General features: G+C 45.5%; 1 protein-coding gene across 1 annotated transcript; it reads left to right on the plus strand.

Annotated features, from left to right (window-relative positions):
• Positions 1 to 324: 324 nt before the first annotated feature.
• On the plus strand, positions 325 to 2,306 carry LOC142204095 (E3 ubiquitin/ISG15 ligase TRIM25-like). Its single transcript, XM_075275356.1, has one exon. The coding sequence runs from the start codon at positions 358 to 360 to the stop codon at positions 2,137 to 2,139; it is 1,782 nt and encodes a 593-aa protein (XP_075131457.1). The 5' UTR covers positions 325 to 357; the 3' UTR covers positions 2,140 to 2,306.
• The last annotated feature ends 19,754 nt before the right edge of the window (positions 2,307 to 22,060 follow it).

Raw genomic sequence — 22,060 nt, forward strand, 5'->3', positions numbered from 1 at the left:
CTGGGCAATATTTGTGTATGTGTGTGTGAAATTTCCCCAAAATCCATTCAGCCGTTTGGCTGTGATTGAGGAACAAACATCCAAACTCACAAACATCCAAACACACAAACCCACAAACATACATACTCGTAAACTTTCACCTTTATAATATTAGTAGGATTGTACAATGAGGAGAACAGAGAAATAACAACAGAGATGGCCCTGATCACAGGAGCTTACACTCTAATGGGGGCCGAGCATAGACTAGAAGAAACTAAATTCCCTCCCTTTAACTGTAACCAAAGACAAGATCTTTGTTCCCATCTATCAGATTATAGGGTTAATAGTCAGCTCTCACTGCAGGTTGTGTAATGTCATATGTGCTGGAACACGCCCTGTAAGATACTTTCAGTTTCGTTTCTTGTGATCCCTGAAGCCATGGCGTCTGCTGATGTGAGAGATAAGCTGCTCTGCTCCATCTGTCTGACCATTTATACAGATCCTGTAATCCTGAGATGTGGACACAACTTCTGCCGGGTCTGTATTGATCAGGCCCTGAATACACAGGACGAGTCTGCAGTTTATTCCTGTCCTGAATGTAGAGCAGAGTTTCAGGAGCGGCCTGTACTGCAGAGGAACATAACTCTACGTAATGTAGTAGAACGTATCCGGACTACTGAGCGCCATCAGGAGGAGATCACCGGGATCTGCTGCACTTACTGTATTCACTCTCCTGTACCTGCTGTGAAGTCCTGTCTACTCTGTGAAGCTTCTCTGTGTGATAACCATCTGAGAGTCCACAGCAAGTCACCAGAACACGTCCTAACTGATCCCAGCACCAACCTGGAGAAGAGGAAATGTTCTGTCCATAAGAAGGTCCTGGAATATTACTGTACTGAGGACGCTGCTTGTATCTGTGTGTCCTGCTGTCTGATTGGAAAACATAATGGCCATAAGATGGAGTCTCTAGATGAGGCCTCTGAGAAGAAGAAGAAGAAACTGAGAAATGTTCTCCAGAAACTGATGACAAAGAGAGAGAAGACTGAGGAAAGTGTCCAGAATCTGGAGGAGAGCAGGAGAAAAGCTCAAGAAAAAGCATCTGGAGAAGCCGAGAGAGTCACTGCCCTGTTTATAGACATCAGGAGACGACTGGACGACCTGGAGAAGAAGGTCCTGAGTGAGATCTCCAGGCAGGAGGAGCAGCGGTCACTGTCACTGTCTGATGTGATCCAGAAGCTGGAAATAAAGAAGGCCGAGCTGTCCATGAAGATGCGGCACATTGAGGAGCTGTGTAACATGACTGATCCACTGACTGTCTTACAGGATCCAGACACAGGTGACTTGTGTGATCCTGAGGAGGGGGGAGGTGATAAGACACATGATGTAGATGTGGATGGAATTACAGGGATGTTACATGCAGGTCTCTCTGATATAATGACATATCTACAGACCATCTCACCCGCAAAACCAGAAGAAATGAGGCCACAACCCCCCAGCGCCCGATCTCTGCCCAGTCACACCCAAGATTTACCTGTGTCAGGTACAGAATATGGGGGTGATGGTGTAATAGTCAGGACTGGGGGTGTTGGGGGGAAGGTAACGGCTGCAGGAGAGGGAGGGATCTATGGGCAGGGTCCTGCAGACATATTACTGGATGTAAATACAGCTGCTAATGATATCCGAGTATCAGACGACCTGAAAACTGTAACCTGGAGCGAAAAAAGACAGAATCGTCCAGAAACAGCCGAGAGATTCCAGGAGATTCAGGTGATAAGTATCAGGAGATTTACCTCAGGGCGACATTACTGGGATGTGGAGATCAGGGGATCAGAATGGAGGTGGAGGGTGGGGATGTGTTATCCCAGTATAGCCAGGAGGGAGCGTCAGTCAGTCATTGGAAGTAATAACAAGTCCTGGGGTTTATGCAGAATGCAGTGGTGTAAGAATCAGTATTCAGTGATACATGACAGTAAAGTGATCCAGTTACCTCATCAGATCTCCAGTAATAGATTCAGGATCTGTCTGGATTATGAGGCCGGGCAGTTGTCCTTTTATGAGCTGTGTGACCCCATCAGACACTTACACACCTTCACTGACACCTTCACCGAGCCCCTTCATGCTGCAGTATGTGTATGTAATGGTTCTATAAAGATATTATAGAGCTGGCTTTGAAGGTTTGTCCACCATGAATCTTCTCTTCCTTCGGCTCCTGACATCTTATCTTATGACTGTTCTTAAACTAATATTAAGAAGTTGAATTATCTCTCCTTCTCCTTTCCTATGTACCACCATATATACATATGAATGGCCAGAGGCAGGATTCAGGAGGAGGAAAAACTAGTTTGGGATACAGCAGCAACCAAAGCAATTACAGGTATTAAAATAGACAAGCCACAGTTTCATCTGCAGCGCAGGCCAGCGGGAACATTCCCAGGTACAGAAGATTGTCTGGGGCTGATGGAAGGGAATGGTCTGTCAGCACCTGGCGGACAGTGAGACACGGCCATTATACGCGTCATTATAGCTGGGCAGACGTAGAAAGTATAGTATATAGAGGCCGCCACAAGCAGCAAAAAAATTACAGGAAAATAAATACATTTATAGGAGACTGAAGACCTAAAAAGAAAAGAATAGCTGGGCAATAATTCTCCACACCCCAAAGGCACTTGTTAATCTTACGTCTATCGATCCCTTAAATTATACGGTAAGGAGAATATAGATGAGACATCTGACACTAGGGCCACACTTGTATTCAGATTTCCATCTTTCAGCTCCGCATGGGGACCCAAAAGATGGAGACTCTGTCCACTAAAAAAGCAGGTACATGCAGAAACCCATGGACCCCATAGACTATAATGGGACTGCCGAGTTTCGACTTGTGCTTTGCCTTTTGTCGCGTTTCGGCAGTTTCAGGTGCGTTTTGTGCTCATTCTCTCATTTTGTTACGTGCACCCCTCAAGAGTCACTTGCAGATGATTTTTTCTTACTGACGTCTACCTGCCACTATGTACATAGCATATAGCACAGTATGTGCGTTTTGTTGGCATGTTAAAGATTTTATTGGACTTTCCTTTCTGGTAAATAAATTAAAGTATTGTCGTCGGACTGTCATCTAGAGAAATGAGCGAGGTAAAGTACTGAAGAACATCAAAGTGATACTGAGCATGCAATCCTTGCACCTGGCTACCTGTGCACGTGGATCTGCAGAGCTTCATTGTTCTTACAATTCTGCAGAATATGATCTTGCTTAGAGGCATCGGCGTCTTTCATTAATCTGTTCATTAAATTGAGCTGTTAAGTGCGTCTGGCAATGATCTATGATGGAATGTACCTGGTCTGCAGCCATGTCTCGATAGGTGGCACACGTTAAAGTTACAGAACGTTGCCTCATCTGACTTTCTTTCCTTCTATCCTGGAGCCATCACTCTCATGTCCCAAATTCTGAAAGGGCAAAGGATAGGTGTAACATAAAAAAAGGAAATCATACTATTTGGCACTCTGGTGTCCACGCTCAGTCACACACCGTGCTTCAGTCCTAGGAAACCATGACCCCCACGTGAAAACTGAGAGAGCTGGAGAGAGTTCCTGGACAACCTCTTTGAGAATAGTGTCCCATGGTGCACACTGTATAATGTCCTATAGTGGCCCCTTCACACAATATAATGTCCTATAGTGGCCCCTCCACACAGTATAATCTGGAGGCCACTTTAGGACATTACAGTGTGTGTAAAAGGGACGTTTTACTGGGGCCAGGAAACCTTTGCTAGGGGCCCAGTCTTTGCTATTTAGGCCCCTGGCCGCATGCTTTTAGGTGAATCAGTCTGTGGCAGAGAGGGGATGTATAAGTAATGTATAAGCTGTGCAGGAGTACATCATACACTCCAGGATGACCCCCTAGAATGCCTCCCCCACCCTAGGAATTAGGGCCTATGCACATGACTGTGTGCTAGTTCAGAAATAAATTTCCTGCACTCAAATTAATGCTTCCAAAATATTGTGAACTTTTATTTACATCCGACAAAAACGTTTCGGTCATATACAGACCTTCTTCAGTTTGTCGGTGGAGTATAGTGGAAGGTGGAAGCTTTGAAGGTGTCCAGGTCAGAAGGTCAGAAGGTGCTAGTTCAGTGTGCTATCCGGGTTTCTCCCGGGTAGCACACTGACGGTAAGTTCATACTGGGTTTTTTGGTCAGGAATTTGAGGCCTTATCCGCCTCAAAATCCTGACCAAATAGACAGCTCCCATTGATTTCAATGGGAGCCGGTCAGTTTTTTTTCCGGGAGCCGTTTGTTCCAGCTCCCGGAAAAAAGGAGCGACATGTTCATTCTTTCTCGCGACATCCGCCTGAAGACACTCGCTCCTCCCGACTAGACCCATTCATTTGGGCCTAATCCAGAGCAGAGTGCGCGACTGGATGCCGGTTGGACCGGAACCTGAACATACCCTAACTCCTTTTTTTATGGCCCCATACATATTAAAGCCCCTTCAGCCCCAAACTAGTCAATAAGAAATTGGTTTTGGAAATTTGTAAAATTGTTCTTAGGTTTGTACGTCTTGTAACGCCCTTGTACAAACTGAAGCCAACCTAAGGCAGAGATACGGGAGATGTTATTTATTAACTAGTTTGGGTGCTATGACTATCTGTCGGCAAAGCTGGACATTTTGAACATTGAAGATTTTTTTAAAAAATGTTTGGGTCCAGTTTCCCATTCTTTCATAAATAAATGTAAAACACATTGATCAAAATTTGCCACTGACGTGAAGTACAATATGTCACAAAAAAACAATCTTGTGTATAGTAAAGTATTCCAGATTTATTACCGTATAAAGAGTTACGTCAGATGTAAAAAATGGGGAGGGAAGGGGTTAAAAGAAGGCGAATCCAGTGATTTAAAATGGGTTATTTATTCCTATTATTACAGTATAATCCATGTCAGACAGACTGTCTGCAATCATCTCTCCGTCTGCCCATTTTGCGTCTCCCTCTCCAGAGCCGAGGGATCCATGTCGATGGCTCTTTTCCATCTTGGCAAGGTTGACATATTTTGTCGTCTGTGCAGAAGATAATTGTTATTGTCTCCTCCTTGTGCTAATATTTGGACATTATAGATGATGCCACAGTCACTCGCAAATTTGTGCTGTTTGCTGTTTGCTTAGAAGTGTTTGAACAGACTCTAGAAGGTTTGGTGTACGCGTATTCCTTTTTAATACTTGAGGGAGTACGTTGAGCGCTCACTTCCCATCTGTTCACATCTGTCTTATACTGACTTTATACGCTGATCAGATTTGAGATCCAAAGACTGGACATGAAGATCGCTGTTGTCTTCTTCCTGGTGGCTGTAACCAGCAGCAGTGCAAGATTTCTTAATGGTTTACTTGGTGGAGGTAAGAACACAACACGAAAATCTTTTAGAAATCTATCGTAATTCTTATTATTGTATTACCATTGTCTATGATACAGCGGAATAGTCATGTTCTTATTCTGTCCTGTTATCTCTGCTTATCATTGTAGGATGGACGTCTAATTATTGTCTAAGTTACGCACTTAAGGTTCTGTATCAATTTCTTAGATTCCTTTGCGTATATGTGGGATCTGCTGTCATACATGTTATTATCTATTACGTGTTTATTCTCCTATAAGTAACGTGTTATCCAGTATATCAGTAATAAGTCATCTGAGCTGTAATAGAATATCATGTAAACACTACAATAATATGATTTCTATATGTGTCCTCATGTACATGTACTGTATTTATACCAGAGGTAGGCGCTACTGTGCAGGAATATACAACATGAATCATGTATTGTATCATGTCCTCTGATTTTTCTCTCTTATTTCCTCCTGCCGGTAGATATTACATGTCTTACAGATGATCTCACTGCAGGATGGATTGTGTAATGCTGACAACTTATAGACGACACCGAGTGACATTTATGTTTTTAATTTTTTTAATAGACCAAAGATATTGCCCTAGACACGTGTATATTATACTGCGCCGATAAGAAAGACCAGGTAAATATCTTCATTCATAAAACATATCAAAGTCTATCACGTGGGTCCGGTTCATACAGCGAAGGTCTTGTAGATATTATATTTTAGGAAACAAAATGGGATCAGATCCCTAAGAGAGTAGAATTAAAGAGGACCTTTCACCACCACTAACAAGTCCAGCTCTTTACAACATATAAAGGGATTCTACCATTAGTATATCTCACCTGGTTTCCTCAGCCCGGTGGGATAGCAGAAATCCAGAAGGATACATGTTTTAGCAGAATGTAATCTTTTATTTCAGTTACATGGGCTGAATTTTCTGGACTGGAGGACAGGTTGGTAGTGGGAGTCTTACATTCCACACCCTATAGTCCACTACAGGTTTTCCCTAATCCCAGGTGAGGCTTCCTGATGTTCATTACTGGGGAAGGAGGGCTGGTACTGTAGGTTTGCAGCCTGAGCACCCTTGGATTGGACGTTTGCTACTGCGTTTGGTGACACACTTATGGACTTGCACTAGGTTAGTGAGCCATGCTGCTGTTTAGTTAGAGCTGGGCAGGCTTAGGCTGTTATTTTGTTTGTACGGTGATTTTCTGTGCTGAAGCACCAATGGAGTTTTTAACCCGCTGCCTGTGTGAACTATGTCATTGCTGACCCCCACCGTGTGAGCTGATCCCTACACAACCAATAACAAATAAGGAAGAAAAACTGGTACAGTATGTATGGCCCATGTGAGTCAGTAAATACAATACAAGCATTCCAGGGGGCGCAGGACTGGCACCGCATGGGTGTAGTTCCTTTGAGGAACGGTGTCAGATATAATCCAGGCCAGTCCCGGTCAAACTTATTAGACTCCCTAGTGGTCTTGAACCCCCAGGGGGGTTTGATCATTAATGCTAACGCATTGCACAAAATCGCTTCTTCTATTGCAGTCTGCTTAGAGCAACCTGCAATAGAAAGCAATTACAGACCAGCCTAGGAGCCTTCAAAAGGCTCCCAGCTACCATGGTAAAGGGGTGCTGACCCTGGAGTGCTCTCTGGATGCCAGCAAAATGGCGCCTCGCCCAGCTTTGACCAAGGCGCTGGGTGGGTTAATGACTGCAATCGGTGTGGGCACTGATCATGGGCATTAGCGCCGGTTCTCTGTTGTATAATACAGCAGAGACCTGGCGGATCTGATGGCTATTCAGCTCCTGCTGTTCAGCCGCCATGTTTAAATACTGGACTTCTGCTGTACTTTTATAGCAGATGTCAGGAAGGGGTGAAAGCAGCACTTTTCTCTCTGTATTTTTCGTTTGGAAACCACACGGACCCCATTACTGTCTTTGGGGTCCGAGTATTTTCCCAGGTAACTGCTTTTTTATGCGGATTAGGTTTCCGTTTCCTCAAGTGAACTCCCTGAATGGAAACCTATGCTTAGATGTGAATCCAGCCTTACAGATAGGAATAAGATCTCTCATCATCTTTCTATTATGTTCCAGAAAGCTGTGACAGTGGAGCAGTGGGATAATGTTCTTTCGAATATGAAAATAGCTTTGGTAAGATTTCTAGTATACGGTCTAATGTGCTAGACAAGAGTTTGTGCAGAATATTTTATTACTGCCAAAATTAGGGTTGAGCGATTGGGAAAGATCCGATCCCGATCGGCGATCGAGCAAATTTCACGATCGGGATCGGCTGGAAAATGATCAGAAATCGATCCTGAAATCTCAAGATTGGCTCAACCCTACTGTCTATATAATATACAATTAGGGTTGAGCGATCGGGTTCGGGAAAGATCGGATCCCGATCAGCAAGTGAGCAAATTTCACGATCGGGATCGGCTGGATAATGAACGGAAATCGGTTTTTAAAATCGATCCTGAAATCTCAAGATCGGCTCAACCCTAGCCATAATACCTAATAATGTCCTACAACTCTAAATATACATTTTCATTATTTTACAGCAAAATTTTGGATGTAGCACTGATGTCCTCATGCTGCTTTCTGATACTGAGGTAAATAGTCCTATGTAATAGCTATATAGTCATCCAGGGAGACCTTGTACTGCTCAGCCTTGATATGGGGAAGATTTACACCAGTTTTCTACAAATTACTGTATCTCAGAAAGATGGCAGCTTTATATTTACAGGGCCACTATATAATGACTTTGTGTCTTTAACACCCAGATACTTACCGTAGATTTAGGTTACCCCGTATAAGGCGGTGTTCACACTATAGTGAGTCTGTCCTTTCTGCACCTTGTCCAAGAAATGGGAGGAGACTGTCTTGAAAGGGGTGGAGCTTTTGAAAAGGGGGCTGGACGTAAGGTGTGTCAGCATGTGCCACAATCGGTTACCATGGTAAATGTGACACATTTTATATCCGTTTTCTAATATGTTTCCAAAGTCCCCATTATCCGCCCCATTACGTCGGTACATCAGAGCCCGCTCGTCTACTCTGTTCCCGGTTCCATACACTTCTGTGTTATAGAAACAGCGTAGTTCAGTGAGCTCGGCCGTTCCTGTAAACCCAACCATGGCGGACAGTCTGAGAGTGGATGTGGTGGGACAGGGTGTGGGGTTATTCTATTATGAAGGGCAAGTCGGAGGGGTGGGCCAGGTATCTATTAGTCATTTATGGTATATTCTCTCTGTGATAGGAATACTCCTTTAGGCTAAGACCCCATATAGCGGGCCGCAGTGAAAAAGCGCCGCAGGAAAACCGTTGTGAAAATGTATTGCGGTTTGTCATTTTAGTCTGCCGAAGACCTTGTGGAAAGCTCAGCTAGAACTGCTGTTACTCACGTCATGACACCAGCCATGGTAAGTTATCTTCTATAACACGCCATACTGTGCACGTAATTGTATACCGCAGTCACATCACTACTTGTGTATAGTGTCTGGAGTATAAAATATAATTTATTAGCTCAGTCCTATTCTAGTGAATGGGAATAAGCTGCAATACCGAGCCCAGCCACTATACAATCTATGGCAGTGACGATGCCGCAGCACTTGTCCAATATGGAGGGGGGGGTGGCAGTTGTGTGGACCACTACCATTCTGAGAATGACAAGGTCTTATAAGTGCCAAAGTCCTGGATACCCATTTAAAGGGATCCTATCATTGGATATACATTTTTTCTCCCTAACATGTAGGAATAGCCTGAAGAAAGGCTATTCTTCTCCTACCTTTAGATCTCTTCTCCGTGCTGCCGTTCAGTAGAAATCCGGGTTTTCTTTGGTATGCAAATGAGTTTTCTCACAGCACTGGGGATGTCTCCAATGCTGCGAGCGAACTCTCTAGCGCCGCCTCCACCTTCTTCTGGAATGCCCTCTCCCTCTGTCTTCTTCTGTCCTGGGTTTCAACCTTCCAGGCCTCGGGCAGAGCCGACTGCACATGCCCGCGCCACAAAGAAAATGGCCATTTACTTGTGGCCGCTTACACAGTGATTTGGTGTAAGCGGCCATTTTCTTGTCGCCCGGGCATGTGCAGTCGGCTCTGCCCGAGGCCTAGAAGATTGAAACCCAGGACGGAAGAAGACGCCGTTTCTGAAGAAGATGGAGGCAGCGCTGGAGGGTTCTCTCGCAGCATTGGGGACGTCTCCAGTCCTGCGAGAGAACTCAATTGCATACCAAAGAAAACCCAGATTTCTACTAAAGGGAAGCGCGGAGAAGACATCTAATGGTAGGAGAAGAATAGCCTTTCTTAAAGCTATTCCTACGTGTTAGGGAGAGAAAAAGGGTATCCAATGATAGGATCCTTTTAATGAACTCAATGGCTATCTGAAGAGAAGAACTTGCTGTTGTCAATTGCTTGAAAGATTTCTGTTTCTTGCTTGCCATTATTTAGGATATTTGTAACATTTCTTGTAACTCGTAGGAAGAGGTCGGACTCATTAAAACTCTGATGGATCCCCTCTGTCATCTGGTATGAAATCTCTATCACTATGTAGATATCTGTAGATAAATAAGGCTTCTTCCCCACCACACTAATATAAGACATATAGGAAGATCTTCCTGATGGATCTGTTTACTCTCTATAGGATTAATGTACATACACAGCGCTAAAGACTCATACATCAGAGACACCTCTATGTAATGTATATCTATAATGGCAGTCAATGGAGTGATATATGCAGATATAATAATACACACATGTTCTAGAATTTCCATAAAACACGACTATATTATAATGAGCAAACATAGATGGGGTTCATCCTAGTAAGACTGAGCGTGCAGACACAGGTTGGGGTGAGAATCTATGAAGGACACACGTTTGGGTGAGAATCTATGAAGGATGCACGTTGGGGTGAGAATCTATGAAGGACGCACGTTGGGGTGAGAATCTATGAAGGACGCACGTTGGGGTGAGAATCTATGAAGGACGCACGTTGGGGTGAGAATCTATGAAGGACGCACGTTGGGGTGAGAATCTATGAAGGACGCACGTTGGGGTGAGAATCTATGAAGGACGCACGTTGGGGTGAGAATCTATGAAGGACGCACGTTGGGGTGAGAATCTATGAAGGACGCACGTTGGGGTGAGAATCTATGAAGGACGCACGTTGGGGTGAGAATCTATGAAGGACGCACGTTGAGGTGAGAATCTATGAAGGATGCACGTTGGGGTGAGAATCTATGAATGACGCATGTTGTGGTGAGAATCTATGAAGGACACACGTTGGGGTGCGAATCTATGAAGGACACACGTTGGGGTGCGAATCTACGAAGGACACACGTTAGGGTGAGAACCTATGAAGGACACACGTTAGGGTGAGAACCTATGAAGGACACACGTTGTGGTGAGAATCTATGAAGGACACACGTTGGGGTGAGAATCTATGAAGGACACACGTTGGGGTGAGAATCTATGAAGGACACACGTTGGGGTGAGAATCTATGAAGGACACACGTTGGGGTGAGAATCTATGAAGGACACACGTTGGGGTGAGAATCTATGAAGGACGCACATTGGGGTGAGAATCTATGAAGGACGCACGTTGGGGTGAGAATCTATGAAGGACACATGGGGGGCTTTTCTTCCTTCTTTAAATCCACTCCTGGGTTTGGTTTACATAACTGTATCAAAAAACCTGAAAGCCATGACTCAAATGAATTTATTTTACAGGTAGAAAATGCACTGACAGAGGATTGTTTGCCTCTGATCTTAGGGGTAGGTATGACACATGTACCACTGCTTGGTGGGATTATATGGCATAGGAAATGGACTTTGCGTGTGGAAGGATAGACTGACATAAATAACACAGGATAGGACAGTAAAAACAATAAATCCACTTCATTTTCCCTCCACCGGCTTCCCACGACCCTCGTGAATTGGCCTTACGAGTGGGGAATCTCAACCCGTGGACTCAAGACCGAGCAGGAAGCCTAATTTTTCAGCGTCTTGCTGCGATCTCTGCCTGCCATTGAACACAATGTCTGAAATCAGTTAGTAGCAAAAGAAGGCTCGTTCTGGGAGGGAGAACCCCGTTAAAATCAATGAAAGGTGGAAAATGTAACTTTTCCGTCGGTGCGGAATTGGATTCTGAATCTGTCAAAACGATTACGGGACTTCGCTCGACCTAATAAAAGCAAACTAGGCAAAACAGTGGCACTCTTCTCCAAATTCAGTGTCAAATTCCCACTTGTGAACACCACCTAAAGCAGTGATGGCGAACCTATGACGTGTGTGTGTGTGTAAAAGGTGACACGTCAAGACATTTTGCGTGACCCACATTTACTTATTGTGTTATTGCAATAAGAAGCTTCCGATACGTTTTACTCACTCATTTCCCCCCTGTCATGGCCGCCCTCTACTGCTTCCTTTAGGCAGTGCTATACTTGCGTCATGAAGATGAAGGATTGGTTAGAGCGCACCCTGCTGGCGGCAGCAGAGGGTGGTCGGGACTGGAACGTGGACTGGTGAGTAAAAATGATTGACCAGAGGGTGGCTGGAATTCGGATTTGATTTTTGAGTTGGGATCTGTCTTAATATCCGCTCCAATGTATGTCGTGTGGGCTTGAGCCGATCTTGAGATTTCAGGCTCGATCTTAAAATCCGATTTCCGGTCATTTTCCAGCTGATCGTGAAATTTGCTCGATCGGGATCCGATCTTTCCCGATCGCTCAAACCTATTTGTATATTATATATACTGTAGGGTTGAGCCGATCTTGAGATTTCAAAATCCAGTTTCCGATCATTTTCCTGCCAATCGTGAAATTTGCTCAATCTGATCATTCCCGATCACAATCTCTCAACCTTAATGTTGTGAACTTAGCCAAGTAGTGATATCTAGGAAATTCTGCCAGTGATCGGCTGCAGTGGTAACTTATCGTCAACCTGATGTCACCGCTGCAGCAGATCAACTAACAACTGGCGGAGAACTTCAGAGGCCGAGCGTCGGAGTGGCAAGGGATGCAGAAGGTGAGTAATGCTCCAGTCGTGTGCGCTATACGCCAAGTGCAAGCACATTGCAACATCCGGTACATCATGTAAGGAGTTCTGTGTCTGCATAGACCAGTATGGGGGAGGAGGGAGCAGTCAGAGCGGCCGCAGGATTGGCCTTGTGATCTTCTCTACTGATTATGTCATCGTTGGGATCCCAAAACACAGTGACAACTCCTATAGTTTATTTTTTGTCAATTAACAACGTGGCGCTAATGAAGAGAAATGTAAATCCCATCAATATTCGGTGTGACCTTGGCCGTTTACCTTCCATCAGTTCTTCTCGGTACTTGCAGACAGTTTTTAATGGAGCTCAGCAGGGAGTTTGTTCCCACCATGTTGGAGGACTAATCTCAGTTCCCTGTTGTCCTACAGCAGCACAATATGGATCTTGTGCCGCTGTTAGGACTAAGGGAAACAAGATTATCTTCATAATCCTTCGATCTTCTGTGGGTGTAGGCTTGCTCCAATCCTTCTCTCTCGCCATGTAACCCCAGACAGACTGGATGATTATGGGATCATCCCTTCCAGACTCTTCCACCAATGGACAAAGGTCGCACCAAATATTCTTCATCCGGTTCATTTTATTACTTGACAACAAAAAAAAAAAAACTATTAACCCTTCGTTTGCAGCATTTTTTTTCACACCTGCCTAAAACCTTGACCGTACTATATGTCAGGAAACAGGAGAAGGGGTTCAACACAGGGCCTGCTCCCCCTCTCAGCCCCAAATCGGCTACGTGGTCTGTCTCCATGGTAAGGACCCTCTGTACATACCTATAGACAGACCGATAGTGATGTGGTGTTTTCATTTCTAGGGACAAATTATAACGCACCTTCTTGTCCTGGAGAGTAAAGTTTGTGACGTAAGTAAAGAAAGTTCTGACAATCTTGTGAACGGACCTGCTTAGTAAAAAGACAAATCTAACTGTGTGACCCTATAGGAGAGCTTGAGACCAAAAGTGACAAATGTGCACATGACAGGTACGTCTTAAAGGGGACCTCTCACCTCTCCTGACATTTGTATTCTCCATAATATACCAATTCTGGGCCATCTTTTCTTATAACTCTGTGTTGTGCTGTTCCTCTGTTATTCCTCCTAGAAATGTAGGAGTAGTTAGCCAGCATGGTGTTACCAGTTGGGGGATGGGGGGGGGGTCCCTGCACAGTCTGATCTTATCCACTGACTATGGCAGACTGTAGAGGGACAACCCCCAACTGGTAACACCCACTTGGCTAACTACTCAGACACTGCTATGAGGAATAACAGAGGGACAGTACAATACAGAGTCATAAGAAAGATGATGTAGAATTGTATTTACTAAGCCGGACATGTCAGGAGAGGCGACCGATCCCATGTAAGTGCATTTATCTCCTCATACAATGATATAACATGTCCGGACGACCCTGCGGATAATTTTTGTATAATTTATAGTGCATTGTATATTATACATAAAACCAATTTCCTATAAATGACTTGTTATTATTATGTTACCTTCATAGGGAATCCAAGACCTTACTGTTAAAGACCTTAAAGAGATTGTGGTAAGATTGTGTCCTTCAGAATATCTCATATTATAATCTTGGAGATGACATCTGACAACCTGTTTTATACGCATTGATCCATCGCCAGAATTGTATATTCTTAAAGTGATTCTACCATTAAAGCAACTTTTTTTCTAATTACCACGTCGGAATAGCCTTAAGAAAGGCTATTCGTCTCCTACCTTTAGATGTGGTCTCCGTCGTGCCGTTCCTTAGAAATACCGGTACTTACCGGTATGCTAATGAGGTCTCAGCAGCAATGGGGGCGTCCTTCTTCTTCATCTGCCTCCTCCCCTTGTCGGTCATCTTCTTTCTTCGTCATGTCTGACGGCTGCACAGTCGGCTGCAATTGCGCCCATGCGCAGTACGCTCCTCACATCTTCGCCGAACAGAGTGTACTGCGCATGCTCAGTAAGGTCCGTACAGCCCTCTAATGCGTGAGTGAACTCATCCAGGCGTCGGAGGGCTGTATGGACCTTACTGAGCATGCGTAGTACACTCTGTTCGGCGAAGATGTGAGGAACATACTGCGCATGCGCGCAATTGCAGCCGACTGCTCAGGCGTCAGACATGATGAAGAAAGAAGATGACAGACAAGGGGAGGAGGCAGATGAAGAAGAAGGACGCCCCCATTGCTGCCGAGACCTCATTAGCATACTGGTAAGTACCAGTATTTCTAAAGAACGGTGCAACGGAGACCACATCTAAAGGTAGGAGACGAATAGCCTTTCTTAAGGCTATTCCGACGTGGTAATTAGAAAAAAAGTTGCTTTAATGGTAGAATACCTTTAATGAAAAAAATGAGGGGAAAAGGAATTTGTAGAAAGTTTTACAATGTAACCAGTTCTGAACCACCTATAGACTATATACACGTCTACGTGGTCCACCTCTAACCCTACTAGGACATATAGAAGACAGGAATGGTTTGTTATTGTAGCGCAGGCTTCAGTAGATTGGGAGCCGTGAAAGCAAAACCCATAAGAAAAAGGCGTTTTTTTTTTTTTTCTCTATTCCACCTCACTTTGAGTTTTCTTTTCCCCAGGACATTGTACAAAATAATAAATGGTGCCATTTTGAATACAACTCGTCATGCAAAAATCAAGCCCTCGTATGATTAGCGGAGTTTCCGCTACGGTTTTTTCCACAGCTCTTTTTGGCCGCGGCTCGCTACGTGGGGCCTTAGCTTTAAGTTAGTGGATTTTTAACTTAGAAGAGTGATGTGACTAGTTGAGGGGGTTTTTTGATCAGGATTTTGAGGCCGTACTCGCCTTGAAATCTTGACCAAAAAGACGGCTCCCATTGAAATGAATGGGAGCCCTTCAGGGTTTTTTTGGTTTTCCAGGAGCCGACTTGTTTTGGCTCCCGTAAAAAGAAGCGACATGCTCATTCTTCAGGCCGATTTGCCTCGCGATTCAGCCTGAGGACACTCCCAACTAGGTCCATTCATTGGGCCTAATCCAGAGCGAGCGACTGGATGCCGTTGCAGTGCTAAAACAAACATGGGGGAGGGGTGACTGGGCCACTATAGTCCTGTTATGTCAGGCGTAGACCGTCATGTACAGTGTTTAAGTTTTGTTTCTTTCTTTAGAATAAAGTTCACTGTCTGATTGATAAGACAACTTTGCGTCTCCTTAATAAGGTAAGTCCATTTAAAATCTTCAACTTCTTAAAGGGGACGTTTCATGTCTTCATGCATATGCGGTTTTATACACCACTAGAAACCCGACAGTGAACTCCCGGTTTGTCCCCCAGGGCTGGAGATATCGGTGCCGTTAGTTGATGGGGTGAGATAGCGAGACCCCCTCCCGTTATTCGGCTCCTTAGACTATGACCTATAAGGAATTATAAAGTCATCTCTGATCCTGACAGTCACAGCGGGATGTTGGGTGTTACTTATATAATCTTATGTTGTAAGAGGCCAATACATAGATGTTGTGTTATAAATAATACTTGTATCGTGAAGCTTTCTCACTACTTGCATTCTTTATATAGGCCATTGACAAATTGACAGGTGACATCGTGGACCCTAAAGGGGTAAGTGCTGCTTATTTGTCCACTTCCGTCTCTCTCTTTACTCCACATATACGTACTTAAAGGGATTTCCTGGGGCTTACATATGTGTGATCTAGCACTGTGGCCTCGTCCCTCTGCTAATGATGTCATGTTCAGTGGTCACATGGTACAGCAGCAGCTCAGCCCGACTCGAGTGAGTGGGGCTGAACTGCACCACGACATGTATAATGCTGTGGTTGGTTATCCGTGAGGAGGCCGCAGCTGATCTGTGGGGGTGCTTGGCGTCGGACCCCCTACAAATTGCATATTGATCACATTGGGGATAAGGAGAAGTCATCAGTATATAAGCCCAGAAAACCTATTTAATGGTGAATAAATGGGTTGTTTGTTTTAGTAAAAACTTTAAAGGGATCCTATCATTCAATCACAATTTTTTTTTTCTCACTACCACGTAGGAATAGCCTTAAGAAAGACTATTCTTCTCCTCGTCACCGTTTGGTATATAATCCAGCTTTCGTCGATATGTAAATGAGTTCTCTCGCAGCACTGGGGGCAGGCCCTAGCACTCAAACAGCACTGGGGGCGTCCCCATTGCTGCCAGAGAACTCTCCAGCGCCGTCTCCATCTTCTTCAGTAACGGGTCTTCATGGCGTCTTCTTTTGGCGGTGGCTTCAAATTTCTAGGCCTAGGGCAAAGCCAACTGTGCATGCCCGCTGGCCACAAGAAAATGGCCGCTTACACAGTATTGTAAGCGGCCATTTTCTTGTGGCCAGCAGGCATGTGCAGTCGGCTGCCCAAAGCCTAGAAGTTTGAAGCCTCCGCTGGAAGAAGACCCATTCCTGAAGAAGATGGAGACAGCGCTGGAGAGTACTCTGGCAGCAATGGGGACGCCCCCAGTGCTGCGAGAGAACTCATTTACATACCGACGAAAGCCGGATTATATACCAAACGGCGGCGCGGAGAAGACATCTAAAGGTAGGAGAGGAATAGTCTTTCTTAAGGCTATTCCTATGTGGTAGTGAGGAAAAAAATTAAGTTTTAATGATGGGATCCCTTTAATCGCCTCTGAATCTAAAACATATTCAACAACAAGTTGTGCCGCTCCTTTGCTATTTCTCTGGGAAATTTGGGAACAAATTTGGCAAGTGGATGATGACCTATAAGGGGTGTCCCTACATAATCTGATACTACACAATGGGGCAGATTTACTGATATTGTCTTTTACACATTGCAAATTTAGCCTGGACAGTTAAGCTGCACCAGATTTATCAAAGTGCAAAGGAATCCGCAATGATAAGATTCCCGCTGTGACCATTGTGTCCTGTTTTCATGAATCTATTGAGAAATTATTATTGTATTCCTTTCTCTTTCTGCAGAAAGTTGCTGATTTTCTCAATAATAACTTGTGTCCTGTGGTAAGTGTTTTGACCACTTTATGCAAAACTACGATAGACCCGTATTGTAACTGATCTTTAATACGGTTTTCTCTGTTTTAGGTGGAACTTTTGGAGCCAGTAATTAGCAATTAGTAAGTAATCCCTGGTACCTGGAGTGTTATTATTAATGTCATTATTACTTGAGTACAATACAATAAAGAATTTCATTCAAAGTGAATAACATGGTTAGTACAGGAGGGTCACAGCCGACCTCCTGCTGGTGGTCACATAGGCAAAGCTTCTGTGTCTGCACGATCATCGTGCACCAGGGGCGGATCCAGGGCCGGGCGAGCCGGGCAACCGCCCGGGGCCCCGCGCTTAGCGGGGCCATGCAGCCCGGCCCTAATAAAATGGTCCCGGTCAGCCTCGGCATAGTCGGGCAAGTGCCGGGGCCCACAGAGCCTCTGGGGGCCCCCCGGCACTTGCCTGTCACGATTTCAGCTCATCAGCTGAATACATAGACGATTAAAGCAGGAGCTGTGAGCTCAGCTCCTGCTTTAAAGCTCCGGCCCGGCTTGCGTGTGTAGGCGCGATGACGTCATCACATCACGCTTACACACGCAAGCCGGGCCGCAGCTAAGCAGGAGCTGAGGTCACAGCTCCTGCATCGCGTATGTGACTGGAGTGAGAGAGAGGAGCGTCAGGGGAACGATGGAAGGTGAGTGATAGAAGGTGAGTGTAAGTGTTTGTTTTGTATTAAATATTAAGGTGGAACATAATGAAGGGGGCCCATGAAACTGGGGGGCAAATGAAGGGGAGGGGGGAACGGCATGACACTGGGGAAGATGAAGGGGGTGGGGAGAGAACGGCATGAAACTGGGGACAAAGATGGAGGGGGCCCAAAGAAACTGGGGGGCAAATGAAGGGGAGGGGGGAACAGCATGACACTGGGGCAGATGGAGGGGGGAGAACGGCATGACACTGGGGCAGATGGAGGGGGGAGAACAGCATGGCACTGGGGCAGATGGAGGGGGGAGAACGGCATGGCACTGGGGCAGATGGAGGGGGGGAGAACGGCATGACACTGGGGCAGATGGAGGGGGGGAGAACGGCATGACACTGGGGCAGATGGAGGGGGGGGACAGCATGACACTGGGGCAGATGGAGGGGGGAGAACGGCATGACACTGGGGCAGATGGAGGGGGGGACAGCATGACACTGGGGCAGATGGAGGGTGGAGAACGGCATGACACTGGGGCAGATGGAGGGGGAGAACAGCATGACACTGGGGCAGATGAAGGGGGGGAGAACGGCATGACACTGTGGCAAATGAAGGGGGGGGAGAACGGCATGACACTGAGGCAAATGAAGGGGGGGAAGAACGGCATGACACTGAGGCAGATGAAGGGGGGAGAATAGCATGACACTGGGGTGGATGGAGGGGGGAGAACAGCATGACACTGGGGCAGATGAAGGGGCGAGAACGGCATGACACTGGGGCAAATGAAGGGGGGGAGAACGGCATGACACTGAGGCAGATGAAGGGGGGGGAGAATGGCATGACACTGGGGCAGATGAAGGGGGGGAGAATGGCATGACATTGGGGCAGATGAAGGGGGAGAACGGCATGACACTGGGGCAGAGACGGGGGGGACATGAAACTGTGGGCAGATAAAGGGGGAGAATGGCATGAAACTGGGGACAGAGATAGAGGGGGGGACATGAAACTAGGGGTAGATGAAGGGTGTATATGAAAATGGGGAGAGATGGAGGGGGGACATATAATTTATGGGTGACTGTAGAATTATACTGTGTGGAATCACATGAAAAATGAATGAGAATGGGTGGAGTCAACATAAAAGTGGGCGGGGCCTAATTTGCTGCGGCGCGCTGCGCGTAGGGTCCCGCCAAAGTCAATTGCCCAGGGCCCCGCAAACCCTGGATCCGCCACTGTCGTGCACCATCCATGGAATGGGACTCAGCCAGGAACACCCATAAACCACTTACTTTAGGGTAGAGTGGGATTCATTTTTCCCAGACCTCATGACCTACAGAATATTAAACAGGTTGTATAATGCTATAGCAGATCAGTTCATATATATGATGTCCACCATGAATGACGACCACTTCCCAGTCACACATCTTATACTCACCTCTCCCGGGGTCCAGGTTGGCTGATATGTTGCAGTAATAGACATGTCAGTGGACAACCATTCACATATCCCTTCCCCTTGAGCACTGAGGAATATCCGTCTGCTCGGAGCTGTCAGTCACTGCCCCGGGGAGTGTCTATAATAGTAACACAGTAGTAACTTATGCAGTGGCGTAACTACTGCCATAGCAGCATACATTAGGGGGCCGGTGATAGCCACTACCGCTCGGCCTCCAAGTATAATGATCGGAGGCCCGGGAGAGGTAAGAAACATAAAAAACACTGTTACTTACCTCTCCACGATCCTGCCAGGCCTCCTTCCTAGTTCTCTGACGTCACATGAACCCGGCCCGCGTCCCGGGTCATGTGACGTCCGACGTCATTGAAGAAGGACGGCAGCGAAAGCCGACAGCGTAGGAGCCGGGAGACAGGTAAGAAACAGTAGTTTTTTATGTTTTTATTCCCCCGGGTCTCCAATGATTATACTCTGGGGTCTGAAAAGATCCCAGAGTATAATAATTGTTTATGGGTGTCCACAGTGGGACATAGTACTGTGTGCAGGGGTCACTATGGGGCATAATACTGTGTGCAGGAGCCACTATGGGGGATAATACTGTGTGCAGGGGCCACTATGGGGGATAATACTGTTTGCAGGGGCCACTATAGGGGATAATACTGTGTGCAGGGGCCACTAAGGGACATAATACTTTGTGCCGGGGCCACTATGGGGATAATACTGTGTGCAGGGACCACTATGGGGGATAATACTGTGTGCAGGGGTCACTATGGGACATAATACTATGTGCAGAAGCCACTATGGGGCATAATACTGTGTGCAGGGGTCACTATGGGGATAATACTGTGTGCAGGGGCCACTATGGGGGATAATACTGTGTGCAGGGGCCACTAAGTGACATAATACTGTGTGCAGGGGCCACTATGGGGGATAATACTGTGTGCAGGGGCCACTAAGTGACATAATACTGTGTGCAGGGGCCACTATGGGGGATAATACTGTGTGCAGGGGCCACTAAGTGACATAATACTGTGTGAAGGGGCCACTATGGGGCATAATAGAACGCACAGGGATGCGTAGGAGGGGGTCAGTCGAGGTCTTCGGTGTCGGTCAGGGGGGGCCCCATGTCAAAAGTTCGCCACGGGGCCCGCCATTCCTAGTTACGCCACTGAAGTTATGGTTTATATCTCTTACAGTAAAACCACCAAGTGAACCCAGTACATGAAGGTCGTCTCACCAGCTCCAAACACGATACAATGACTTCTTCAATCACATATAACCAGTAGACGCAATCTCTTCTCTTTTCGGCATCTCGTAAACAAGCGCGCCTAAAAATTTTCCAACTTGTGAGGAGTAAGATCCCAACATACAGTACAGACCAAAGGTTTGGACACACCTGCTCATTCAGTTTTCTGTATTTTCATGACTATGACAATTGTAGATTCACACTGAAGGCATCAAAACTATGAAGTAACACATGTGGAATTATATACTTACCAAAAAAGTGTGAAACAATTGAAAATCTGTCTTATATTCTCGGTTCCTTTTGCTTTGATTCCTGCTTTGCACACTCTTAACATTCTCTTGATGAGGTAGTCACCGGTAATGGTTTTCACTTCGCAGGTGTGCCCTGTCAGGTTTAATAAGTGGGATTTCTTGCCTTATAAATGGGTTGGGAGCACGAGAATCACCGGTGATGTGATCACATTACTAATCTATAACAATGTATTGTGTGTATCAGAGGAAACATTTTCATGAATTTCTTTGCTTTGAATAATTAATAAAAATTCAGTAGAGCAAATCCAATATTGTCGTTTACTTTGCTTCATGTTAAACTTATTACTTTTACACATCCTTTCATACTGCTGGACATTATTAGATTCATTCCATGTTGCTTCTATGAATATTAGGTCAGAGATGTATAGGGGGGGGGGGGGAATTGGTTGTATAGAATCAATGCATGTATGATGTCAATATCAATCTTTAAAAGACTTGTAAATGGGAGACGTTATCTGCCCAGAACATAAGGAGAGGGACAGAACAGGAAGCTGCACCATGTAAACCAATCCAGAAGATGCCAGGAGCTCCCAGAAATCACTCAAACCCCGCTAAATGTATTTGGTTGCACTTATTAATCCATTAAGATAAGATATTCCTTTAATAGTCCCACAATGGGTACACTCAGTGATACAGTAGTATATAACAAGAGAGAAAAACACATACAAGCTCATGGCAGATAGAGAAATCCTAGGAATCATAGCAACTAAAAAGAAAGAAACACAGACACACTGCAGGATCATTTAGTTCTCTGTGCGGAGTGATGTTAATAATACAGCCGAATGTGGTTGGAGGACATGAGGAGGGGGGTCACAGCATGTAGATATAACAGGCAAAAAACGTTGGTTTTTTTATTGCAGAGGTGGGTGACATATGCAGCTATCATGATAACATGTGGCAGTTCCTTTGGTAGGTAGTGAGATCTCCTGCTCACAGCTGATAGTTTGGTATCTTGCATCAGCGCTATTGTCCATTAACCACAAAAAAATGCCCCAAATATCCTTCA

The sequence above is a fragment of the Leptodactylus fuscus genome, chromosome 5 (genome assembly GCF_031893055.1).
Source record: "Leptodactylus fuscus isolate aLepFus1 chromosome 5, aLepFus1.hap2, whole genome shotgun sequence".
NCBI lineage: Eukaryota > Metazoa > Chordata > Amphibia > Anura > Leptodactylidae > Leptodactylus > Leptodactylus fuscus.